This window comes from Salmo salar, unplaced genomic scaffold (genome assembly GCF_905237065.1).
Source record: "Salmo salar unplaced genomic scaffold, Ssal_v3.1, whole genome shotgun sequence".
Taxonomy (NCBI): Eukaryota; Metazoa; Chordata; class Actinopteri; order Salmoniformes; family Salmonidae; genus Salmo; species Salmo salar.
The window spans coordinates 47,501-59,448 of NW_025550503.1; the positions used below are offsets into that span (position 1 = coordinate 47,501).

The window sequence follows — 11,948 nt, forward strand, 5'->3', positions numbered from 1 at the left end:
CTCTCTCTCCTCTCTCCTCTCTCCTCTCCCCTCCTCTCCTCTCTCTCTCCTCTCTCCTCTCCCCCTCTCCTCTCTCCTCTCCCCCTCCTCTCCTCTCTCTCTCTCTCTCCTCTCTCCTCTCTCCTCTCCTCTCTCCTCTCCCCCTCCTCTCCTCTCTCTCTCCTCTCTCCTCTCTCCAGAGTACTAAAGGAGGTCCAGGTCGGTCAGGTAGTCGATCCAGCAACATCTTGAAGGTATTGATTGGTTTATTGTTTGATTCTGTCGACAGCAGTCACTGCTGATCGGTTAGAGGTGAAAGACGTGTGCTGTGATTGGTTGTTGAAGTGAAGGAGTGTCCTGTGATTGGTTGTTACAGGCCAGCAGTTCTACGACGGGATTGGCTCCTGGCAGTGTTTCCAGGACAACTCCCTCCTCTCAGGACATCTGCAGGTGAGACTGTGCCTTCACTTGGCTTGAACGTTTACAAAGTAAAAAAATTTTTTTTTAAACATCAATTTTTTTATTAAAGAGCACATAAAGAACATGTACCATACATACACAACTTATCTTCTCTGTCTTTACTAAGGAGCGTAGCTACATTCACATGTTTTGGCTGCAAATATTTCACGAGTCTGAATAAGTATACAATTTAGATTAAGCCACACAACAACAAACAAAAAAGCTCATAAATGATAGGATAAAACCCGTACGATATACCAGGAACTCTGACCAGACATCTTCATATCTATGTTGTAAGATTGATGTAATTCTCTCCGTGTCAGTCCCCCCCCCCCCCAAACATAGACCTGACCACATGTCTTTTTGAAGGTGCGCGTTCATTTTTTTTCCCCCAGCATTTTGTTAAACATTTCAGTTTATCAGGGCTCATTTTTTTTTAAATAAAAGGATGTAGTACTTTGGATTTGAAACTCCCTTGTTTGGTTTTCCATATAGTGGGTTTATATAGTGTTTTCCATATGTTTCCCCACCTGTCCTCTGATATCTGCACCTTTATCATCCCAACAAAACTACAGGTCAAAGATTTGATGAATTAGTCCGGCAATAAGATCACAATTATGAGTATAAATCCAGGCAGTTTCCAGTCCTTAAGAAGAAGGGGTCGCTTCAGTAGTCAATGTTCCGTGGTAGATTTTAATAAGATACTTCTCAGGCCTTGGGTCCTGTCTCTCACTCCTTCTGGGCTCAACATTTTGCCACATAGTCTGTATATTTTTCCGGACACCCTTGTCCTCGGATCTGGAAAGCGGTGTAATCCCAATAGAGCGCAGGAAGTACTCGGCATCAGGTACAGAATCCAAGATGTGGGTCTTACTCTCATGGGTGACGCTCAGCTTCGCAGGGAACATCAGAGAGTATGTGATGTTTTGGGCTGCCAGTTCTCTCTCTCGATCCCGTCGTAATCTTTTCTCGTCCGCTAATAGCTCTGCAGAATAGTCATTGAAGATAGATATGTGTTTTGTCTTTGTGGAATAGTTCTCCCTTGGTTCTCGACAGCTGCATTATATCCTGTTTTCGTTGAGAAGTTGAGAAGACGCGCGATGATAGCGCTGGGTCTCTGTGTATCCTTCGCTCCGGGCTGCAGGTGCGGTTCTGTGGGCCTCGGTGTGTCCTTCGCTCCGGGCCTTCTCTGGGCTGCAGGTGTGGTTCTGTGGGCCTCGGTGTGTCCTTCGCTCCGGGCCTGCTCTGGGCTGCAGGTGCGGTTCTGTGGGCCTCTGTGTGTCCTTCGCTCCGGGCTGCAGGTGCGGTTCTGTGGGCCTCGGTGTGTCCTTCGCTCCGGGCCTTCTCTGGGCTGCAGGTGCGGTTCTGTGGGCCTCGGTGTGTCCTTCGCTCCGGGCCTGTTTTGATTCCTCTAGCTGGCCCATCAGGTAGCTAACAGCCTGGTCTGGTTGATTCCTCTAGCTGGCCCATCAGGTAGCTAACAGCCCGGTCTGGTTGATTCCTCTAGCTGGCCCATCAGGTAGCTAACAGCCCGGTCTGGTTGATTCCTCTAGCTGGCCCATCAGGTAGCTAACAGCCCGGTCTGGTTGATTCCTCTAGCTGGCCCATCAGGTAGCTAACAGCCCGGTCTGGTTGATTCCTCTAGCTGGCCCATCAGGTAGCTAACAGCCCGGTCTGGTTGATTCCTCTAGCTGGCCCATCAGGTAGCTAACAGCCCGGTCTGGTTGATTCCTCTAGCTGGCCCATCAGGTAGCTAACAGCCCGGTCTGGTTGATTCCTCTAGCTGGCCCATCAGGTAGCTAACAGCCCGGTCTGGTTGATTCCTCTAGCTGGCCCATCAGGTAGCTAACAGCCCGGTCTGGTTGATTCCTCTAGCTGGCCCATCGGGTAGCTAACAGCCTGGTCTGGTTGATTCCTCTAGCTGGCCCATCGGGTAGCTAACAGCCCGGTCTGGTTGATTCCTCTAGCTGGCCCATCAGGTAGCTAACAGCCCGGTCTGGTTGATTCCTCTAGCTGGCCCATCAGGTAGCTAACAGCCCGGTCTGGTTGATTCCTCTAGCTGGCCCATCAGGTAGCTAACAGCCCGGTCTGGTTGATTCCTCTAGCTGGCCCATCAGGTAGCTAACAGCCCGGTCTGGTTGATTCCTCTAGCTGGCCCATCAGGTAGCTAACAGCCCGGTCTGGTTGATTCCTCTAGCTGGCCCATCAGGTAGCTAACAGCCTGGTCTGGTTGATTCCTCTAGCTGGCCCATCAGGTAGCTAACAGCCCGGTCTGGTTGATTCCTCTAGCTGGCCCATCAGGTAGCTAACAGCCCGGTCTGGTTGATTCCTCTAGCTGGCCCATCAGGTAGCTAACAGCCCGGTCTGGTTGATTCCTCTAGCTGGCCCATCAGGTAGCTAACAGCCCGGTCTGGTTGATTCCTCTAGCTGGCCCATCAGGTAGCTAACAGCCCGGTCTGGTTGATTCCTCTAGCTGGCCCATCAGGTAGCTAACAGCCCGGTCTGGTTGATTCCTCTAGCTGGCCCATCAGGTAGCTAACATTCCTACTGTTACCCAGGGATACTCTGATCCAGTCCCTGAACTCGTCCCTGAACTCGTCCCTGAACCCGTCCCTGAACCCGTCCCTGAACTCGTCCCTGAACTCGTCCCTGAACTCGTCCGTGAACCAGTCCCTGAACTCGTCCCTGAACTCGTCCCTGAACCAGTCCCTGAACCGGTCCCTGAACCGGTCCCTGAACCCGTCCCTGAACCAGTCCCTGAACTCGTCCCTGAACCAGTCCCTGAACTCGTCCCTGAACTCGTCCCTGAACTCGTCCCTGAACTCGTCCCTGAACCCGTCCCTGAACCAGTCCCTGAACTCGTCCCTGAACTCGTCCCTGAACCCGTCCCTGAACTCGTCCCTAGACTCGTCCCTGAACTCGTCCGTGCCAGTAAAAGGTTTTTATGTGCTATAATTCAGTCAGTATCTGATGGATTCAAAAAATTATCAATTTATTAGAATGGTAAAACCTTGTAACAATTTTGACGTCCATTCCTACTGTTACCCAGGGAAATTGTTACCCAGGGATACTGTTACCCAGGGATACTGTTACCCAGGGATACTGTTACCCAGGGATAGTATTACCCAGGGATAGTATTACCCAGGGATAGTATTACCCAGGGATACCGTTACCCAGGGATAGTGTTACCCAGGGATAGTGTTACCCAGGGATAGTTTTACCCAGGGATAGTTTTACCCAGGGATAGTGTTACCCAGGGATACTGTTACGCAGGGATACTGTTACCCAGGGATACCGTTACCCAGGGATACCGTTACCCAGGGATAGTGTTACCCAGGGATAGTGTTACTCAGGGATAGTGTTACCCAGGGATACTGTTACCCAAGGATACTGTTACCCAGGGATAGTGTTACCCAGGGATACCGTTACCCAAGGATACTGTTACGCAGGGATAGTGTTACCCAGGGATACCGTTACCCAGGGATACTGTTACCCAGGGATAGTGTTACCCAGGGATACCGTTACCCAAGGATACTGTTACCCAGGGATACTGTCTTTTCATCTCTCCATCCCTCTGTGTGTGTGTGTGTGTGTGTGTGTGTGTGTGTGTGTGTGTGTGTGTGTGTGTGTGTGTGTGTGTGTGTGTGTGTGTGTGTGTGTGTGTGGGGTGTGTAGGCCGGTGCCACTGGGTCGTGTAGAGGAAGGTTGTTACACAGCAGTGATGAAGCTGAGCAGCGCGGCATTAGGCTCCTCCCAGACCGCGTTAGGCTCCTCCCAGCAGGGCCAAACCAGGAAGAAGAAAAAAACCAAACAGGAAGAGAGACTCCTGCTCCGGCCCCGACGCCGCCCCAGCGCCCGCACAAGATGACCCGGTCCAACACAGTGACGACCGCGGCGACCACAGCTCTGACCGTGTCGGGAGAGGAGAGGGGAGAGGAGAGGGGAGAGGAGAGGGAGAGGAGGAGGGAGAAGAGAGGGGAACACCCACGCCACCGTAGCGCCGCCCCTCCTGAATCTGATTCGTCGTCGGACGGGGAGGCGGGGCGGGAGGCCAGAAGCTGGAGCAGGGAGAAAGCCAAGAGGGGCGACGCCGCAGTGGGAGTAGCAGGGAGAGGGGAGAGGGGATGGAGCTGCAGTCTGTCGGGTCCGACCAGGGGAAGGAGAACCGAGAGAAAGAGGTTCCGCTGGAGAACGGTTCCGGAGTGAAGAACCGGCGAGGAGGAGGAGGAGGAGGAGGGGAGGAGAGGAGGAGGAGGAGCTCCCAGCGCAGGGAGGGGGAGGGGTCTACGTTCCGTAGCCCATCATTGGCTGAGGATGGAGAGGGGGAGGGACAGATCACTAAGAATTACCAGGAGACCGGGTCAGTGGGTGGAGACATGTCCGCTCTGTCGCCACGGAGACGTGGGGGCTGCAACGCCCCCGAAGGCTGCTCCGATGACGAGCCAGAAGCCTGCAGGTGGGTGGGTTCATCTCTGTGTGTGTGTGTGTGTGTGTGTGTGTGTTCATCTCTCTGTGTGCGTGTGTGTGTGTGTATGTGTGTGTGTTGACGTGTGTGTTTCTCTGTGTGTGTGTGTGTGTGTGTGTCCGTGTGTGTGTGTGTCCGTGTGTGTGTGTGTCCGTGTGTGTGTGTGTGTGTGTGTGTGTGTGTGTGTGTGTAGGATCTGCCACTGTGAAGGAGATGAGGACTGTGTGCTGATCACCCCGTGCCGCTGTACAGGCAGCATGAGGTTTGTTCACCAGGACTGTCTGAACCAGTGGATCAAATCATCAGACACACACTGCTGTGAACTCTGCCAGTACCACTTCATTATGGAGGCTCACCTGAAACCTCTACGCAAGGTAGACCTCAACACACACCTCAACACATCTAACCTCAACACATCTAACCTCAACAAACACCTCAACACACACCTCTACACACACCTCAACACACACCTCAACACACACCTCAACACACACCTCAACACACACCTCAACACACCTAACCTCAACACACACCTCAACACATCTAACCTCAACACATCTCAACACACACCTCAACACACACCTCAATACATCTAACCTCAACACATCTAACCTCAACAAACACCTCAACACACACCTCTACACACACCTCAACACACACCTCAACACACACCTCAACACACACCTCAACACACCTAACCTCAACACACACCTCAACACATCTAACCTCAACACATCTAACCTCAACACATCTAACCTCAACACATCTAACCTCAACACACACCTCAACACACACCTCAACACACACCTCAACACACACCTCAACACACACCTCTACACACACCTCAACACACACCTCAACACACACCTCAACACATCTAACCTCAACACACACCTCAACACACACCTCAACACATCTAACCTCAACACACACCTCAACACACACCTCAACACACACCTCAACACACCTAACCTCTACACACACCTCAACACATCTAACCTCAACACACACCTCAACACACCTAACCTCAACACACCTCAACACACACCTCAACACATCTAACCTCAACACACACCTCAACACACCTAACCTCTACACACACCTCAACACACCTAACCTCTACACACACCTCAACACACCTGACCTCTACACACACCTCAACACACACCTCAACACACACCTCAACACACCTGACCTCAACACATCTAACCTCAACACACACCTCAACACACACCTCAACACATCTAACCTCAACACATCTAACCTCAACTACACACACCTCTAATCAGACACCATAATGGGCCAGTGGTGCTGTCCATGCTGTCACAGACACCATAATGGGCCAGTGGTGCTGTCCATGCTGTCACAGACACCATAATGGGCCAGTGGTGCTGTCCATGCTGTCACAGACACCATAATGGGCCAGTGGTGCTGCCCATGCTGTCACAGACACCATAATAGGCAAGTGGTGCTGTCCATGCTGTCACAGACACCATAATGGGACAGTGGTGCTGTCCATGCTGTCACAGACACCATAATGGGCCAGTGGTGCTGTCCATGCTGTCACAGACACCATAATGGGACAGTGGTGCTGTCCATGCTGTCACAGACACCATAATGGGCCAGTGGTGCTGTCCATGCTGTCACAGACACCATAATGGGCCAGTGGTGCTGTCCATGCTGTCACAGACACCATAATGGGCCAGTGGTGCTGCCCATGCTGTCACAGACACCATAATGGGCCAGTGGTGCTGCCCAGGCTGTCACAGACACCATAATGGGCCAGTGGTGCTATCCATGCTGTCACAGACACCATAATGGGCCAGTGGTGCTGTCCATGCTGTCACAGACACCATAATGGGCCAGTGGTGCTGTCCATGCTGTCACAGACACCATAATGGGCCAGTGGTGCTGTCCATGCTGTCACAGACACCATGAGTGTTCAGATACAGAGATAAGTGTCTGTGACTCTCAGTCTGTCTCCCCTCGTCTCTCCCTCAGTGGGAGAAGCTCCAGATGTCGACCAGCGAGAGGAGGAAGATCTTGTGCTCTGTGATGTTCCACCTGGTGGCGGTTGGTTGTGTTGTCTGGTCCGTGTACGTCCTCGTCAACAGAACCCTCCACGAGATCAACCTGGGACGCAACACCGGTCAGTAACTACACCCTGATCTAACCTCTATACAACCCTAACCTCTATACAACCCTAACCTCTATACAACCCTAACCTAACCTCTATACAACCCTAACCTAACCTCTATACAACCCTAACCTAACCTCTATACAACCCTAACCTCTATACAACCCTAACCTAACCTCTATAGAACCCTAACCTAACCTCTATACAACCCTAACCTCTATACAACGCTAACCTAACCTCTATACAACCCTAACCTAACCTCTATACAACCCTAACCTAACCTCTATACAACCACAACCCTAACCTAACCTCTATACAACCCTAACCTCTGTACAACCCTAACCTAACCTCTGTACAACCCTAACCTAACCTCTGTACAACCCTAACCTAACCTCTATACAACCCTAACCTCTATACAACCCTAACCTAACCTCTATACAACCCTAACCTCTATACAACCCTAACCTCTATACAACCCTAACCTCTGTACAACCCTAACCTAACCTCTGTACAACCCTAACCTAACCTCTGTACAACCCTAACCCAACCTCTATACAACCCTTATACAACCCTAACCTCTATACAACCCTAACCTAACCTCTGTACAACTCAGATGAGGAGAATAAAGTAACTTTACTGTGTTTACAGACGACATGTGGAGAATATCAGTGATGAAGTACTACACTGCTGAGGGTAAGGAGGGTCTGGGGGGATAAGGAGGGTTCTGGGGGGTTAGGAGGGATCTGGGGGGGATAAGGAGGGATCTGGGGGTAAGGAGGGTTCTGGGGGGTAAGGAGGGATCTGGGGTGATAAGGAGGGCTGGGGGGATAAGGAGGGATCTGGGGGTAAGGAGGGATCTGGGGGTAAGGAGGGATCTGGGGGGTTAGGAGGGTTCTGGGGGGGTTAGGAGGGATCTGGGGGGGGATAAGGAGGGATCTGGGGGTAAGGAGGGTTCTGGGGGTAAGGACGGATCTGGGGGGATAAGGAGGGCTGGGGGGATAAGGAGGGATCTGGGGGTAAGGAGGGATCTGGGGGTAAGGAGGGTTCTGGGGGGGTAGGAGGGTTCTGGGGGGTTAGGAGGGATCTGGGGGGATAAGGAGGGATCTGGGGGTAAGGAGGGTTCTGGGGTAAGGAGGGATCTGGGGGGGATAGGGAGGGCTGGGGGGATAAGGAGGGATCTGGGGGTAAGGAGGGATCTGGGGGGATAAGGAGGGATCTGGGGGTAAGGAGGGTTCTGGGGGTAAGGAGGGCTGGGGGGATAAGGAGGGATCTGGGGGTAAGGAGGGATCTGGGGGTAAGGAGGGATCTGGGGGTTAGGAGGGTTCTGGGGGGGGTTAGGAGGGATCTGGGGGGATAAGGAGGGATCTGGGGGTAAGGAGGGTTCTGGGGGTAAGGAGGGATCTGGGGGGATAAGGAGGGCTGGGGGGATAAGGAGGGATCTGGGGGTAAGGAGGGCTCTGGGGGGTAAGGAGGGTTCTGGGGGTAAGGAGGGTCTGGGGGGTTAGGAGGGCTGGGGGGGATAAGGAGGAGGGCTCTGGGGGTAAGGAGGGCTGGGGGGATAAGGAGGAGGGCTCTGGGGGGTAAGGAGGGTAAGGAGGGATCTGGGGGGGATAAGGAGGGTTCTGGGGGGATAAGGTGGAGGGCTCTGGGGGGGTAAGGAGGGTTCTGGGGGGTAAGGAGGGATCTGGGGGGGATAAGGAGGGTCTGGGGGGTTAGGAGGAGGGCTCTGGGGGGTTAGGAGGAGGGTCTGGGGGGTTAGGAGGAGGGTCTGGGGGTAAGGAGGGATCTGGGGGATAAGGAGGGCTGGGGGGGATAAGGAGGGTCTGGGGGGGATAAGGAGGGCTGGGGGGTTAGGAGGGATCTGGGGGTAAGGAGGAGGGCTCTGGGGGGGTTAGGAGGGCTGGGGGGATAAGGAGGGTCTGGGGGGATAAGGAGGAGGGCTCTGGGGGGTTAGGAGGGCTGGGGGGATAAGGAGGGTCTGGGGGGATAAGGAGGGTCTGGGGGATAAGGAGGAGGGCTGGGGGGATAAGGAGGAGGGTCTGGGGGGATAAGGAGGAGGGTCTGGGGGGATAAGGAGGGCTGGGGGGGTAAGGAGGGATCTGGGGGGATAAGGAGGGTTCTGGGGGGATAAGGAGGAGGGCTCTGGGGGGGTAAGGAGGGCAAGGAGGGATCTGGGGGGGATAAGGAGGGTTCTGGGGGGGATAAGGAGGAGGGCTCTGGGGGGTAAGGAGGGCTGGGGGGTAAGGAGGGATCTGGGGGGATAAGGAGGGTCTGGGGGGGATAAGGAGGGTCTGGGGGGTTAGGAGGAGGGCTCTGGGGGGGTTAGGAGGAGGGTCTGGGGGGTTAGGAGGAGGGTCTGGGGGGTAAGGAGGGATCTGGGGGGATAAGGAGGGCTGGGGGGGATAAGGAGGGTCTGGGGGGATAAGGAGGGCTGGGGGTTAGGAGGGATCTGGGGGTAAGGAGGAGGGCTCTGGGGGGTTAGGAGGGCTGGGGGGATAAGGAGGGTCTGGGGGGATAAGGAGGAGGGCTCTGGGGGGGTTAGGAGGGCTGGGGGGATAAGGAGGGTCTGGGGGTCTGAGGGGATAAGGAGGGTCTGGGGGGATAAGGAGGAGGGCTGGGGGGATAAGGAGGAGGGTCTGGGGGTAAGGAGGGATCTGGGGGTAAGGAGGGTTCTGGGGCGGTTAGGAGGGATCTGGGGGGTTAGGAGGGATCTGGGGGTAAGGAGGGTTCTGGGGGTACGGAGGGATCTGGGGGGATAAGGAGGGCTGGGGGGATAAGGAGGGTTCTGGGGGGATAAGGAGGGTTCTGGGGGGATAAGGAGGGATCTGGGGGGTAAGGAGGGTTCTGGGGTAAGGAGGGATCTGGGGGATAAGGAGGGCTGGGGGGATAAGGAGGGCTGGGGGGGTAAGGAGGGCTCTGGGGGGTAAGGAGGGTTCTGGGGGTAAGGAGGGTCTGGGGGGGTTAGGAGGGCTGGGGGGATAAGGAGGAGGGCTCTGGGGGGGTAAGGAGGGCTGGGGGGGTAAGGAGGGATCTGGGGGATAAGGAGGGTTCTGGGGGATAAGGAGGAGGGCTCTGGGGGGTAAGGAGGGATCTGGGGGGGATAAGGAGGGTTCTGGGGGGGATAAGGAGGAGGGCTCTGGGGGGGTAAGGAGGGCTGGGGGGTAAGGAGGGATCTGGGGGGATAAGGAGGGTCTGGGGGGATAAGGAGGGTCTGGGGGTTAGGAGGAGGGCTCTGGGGGGTTAGGAGGAGGGTCTGGGGGGGTTAGGAGGAGGGTCTGGGGGTAAGGAGGGATCTGGGGGGATAAGGAGGGTCTGGGGGGATAAGGAGGGCTGGGGGTTAGGAGGGATCTGGGGGTAAGGAGGAGGGCTCTGGGGGGTTAGGAGGGCTGGGGGGATAAGGAGGGTCTGGGGGGATAAGGAGGAGGGCTCTGGGGGGGTTAGGAGGGCTGGGGGGATAAGGAGGGTCTGGGGGATAAGGAGGGTCTGGGGGGTAAGGAGGAGGGCTGGGGGGATAAGGAGGAGGGTCTGGGGGGATAAGGAGGAGGGTCTGGGGGGATAAGGAGGGCATCTGGGGGGGATAAGGAGGGTTCTGGGGGGGATAAGGAGGAGGGCTCTGGGGGGGTAAGGAAGGCTGGGGGGGTAAGGAGGGATCTGGGGGGATAAGGAGGGTTCTGGGGGGATAAGGAGGAGGGCTCTGGGGGGGTAAGGAGGGCTGGGGGGGTAAGGAGGGATCTGGTGGGATAAGGAGGGTCTGGGGGGATAAGGAGGGTCTGGGGGTTAGGAGGAGGGCTCTGGGGGGGTTAGGAGGAGGGTCTGGGGGGTTAGGAGGGATCTGGGGGGATAAGGAGGGCTGGGGGGTTAGGAGGGATCTGGGGGTAAGGAGGAGGGCTCTGGGGGGGTTAGGAGGGCTGGGGGGGATAAGGAGGGTCTGGGGGGGATAAGGAGGAGGGCTCTGGGGGGGGTTAGGAGGGCTGGGGGGATAAGGAGGGTCTGGGGGGATAAGGAGGGTCTGGGGGGTAAGGAGGAGCTGGGGGATAAGGAGGAGGGGCTGGGGGATAAGGAGGAGGGTCTGGGGGGATAAGGAGGAGGGCTTTGGGGGGATAAGTAGGAGGGCTCTAGGGGGGTAAGGAGGGCTGGGGGGATAAGGAGGGGGGCTATGGGGGGATAAGGAGGAGGGTCAGGGGGGTAAGGAGGAGGGCTCTGGGGGGATAAGGAAGAGGGCTCTGGGGGGTTAGGAGGAGGGATCTGGGGGGTAAGGAGGAGGGATCTGGGGGGTAAGGAGGAGTGATCTGGGGGTAAGGAATAGGGATCTGGGGGGGTAAGGAGGAGGGCTCTGGGGGTAAGGAGGAGGGCTCTGGGGGGTTAGGAGGGCTCTGGGGGGTAAGGAGGAGTTGGTAAGGAGGAGGGCTCTGGGGGTAAGGAGGAGGGCTCTGGGGGATAAGGAAGAGGGCTCTGGGGGGGTTAGGAGGAGGGATCTGGGGGGTAAGGAGGAGGGATCTGGGGGGGTAAGGAGGAGTGATCTGGGGGAGGAATAGGGATCTGGGGGTAAGGAGGAGGGCTCTGGGGGGTAAGGAGGGCTCTGGGGGGTAAGGAGGAGGGCTCTGGGGGTTGGAGGGCTCGGGGGGTAAGGAGGAGGGCTCTGGGGGGGTAAGGAGGAGGGCTCTGGGGGTAAGGAGGAGGGGTCTGGGGGTAGGAGGAGGGCTCTGGGGGGGTAAGGAGGAGGGCTCTGGGGGGGTTAGGAGGAGGGCTCTGGGGGGAGTAAGGAGGAGGGCTCTGGTATCAAACACAATCTCTCTTTTTCACTTGGTAGACATAACTAACCTGTATATGTGTCTGTCTCTCTCTCTCTCTCTCTCTCTCTGTCTCTGTCTCTCTCTCTCTCTCTCTCTGTCTCTCTCTCTGTCTCTC

The 11,948-nt window shown here is 55.8% G+C and overlaps 2 protein-coding genes across 2 annotated transcripts; one reads left to right on the forward strand and one right to left on the reverse strand.

Moving 5' to 3' along the window:
* The first annotated feature begins 4,525 nt into the window (after positions 1–4,525).
* Positions 4,526–7,756, forward strand: LOC123739488 (E3 ubiquitin-protein ligase MARCHF9-like). Its single transcript, XM_045713842.1, has 4 exons — positions 4,526–4,894; positions 5,097–5,277; positions 6,905–7,052; positions 7,689–7,756. Exons 1-4 carry the CDS (start codon positions 4,563–4,565, stop codon positions 7,754–7,756), a joined length of 729 nt encoding a protein of 242 aa, XP_045569798.1. The 5' UTR covers positions 4,526–4,562.
* A 1,583-nt stretch (positions 7,757–9,339) lies between these two features.
* Positions 9,340–11,789, reverse strand: LOC123739489 (extensin-like; the record flags this gene model as incomplete). Its single annotated transcript, XM_045713843.1, has 2 exons — positions 9,340–10,293; positions 11,240–11,789. Coding segments are annotated over 2 exons (1,504 nt in total), but the record flags the coding sequence as incomplete, so codon positions are not given.
* Positions 11,790–11,948: the final 159 nt, after the last annotated feature.

Bases quoted from the DNA above. Each gene is read 5' to 3' on its own strand.
- LOC123739488 (XM_045713842.1), top strand. From the start codon at position 4,563: ATGGAGCTGCAGTCTGTCGGGTCCGACCAGGGGAAGGAGAACCGAGAG. The intron at 4,895-5,096 runs GTGGGTGGGTTC...GTGTGTGTGTAG, and splicing joins GACGAGCCAGAAGCCTGCAG to GATCTGCCACTGTGAAGGAG. The intron at 7,053-7,688 runs GTCAGTAACTAC...CTGTGTTTACAG, and splicing joins CAACCTGGGACGCAACACCG to ACGACATGTGGAGAATATCA.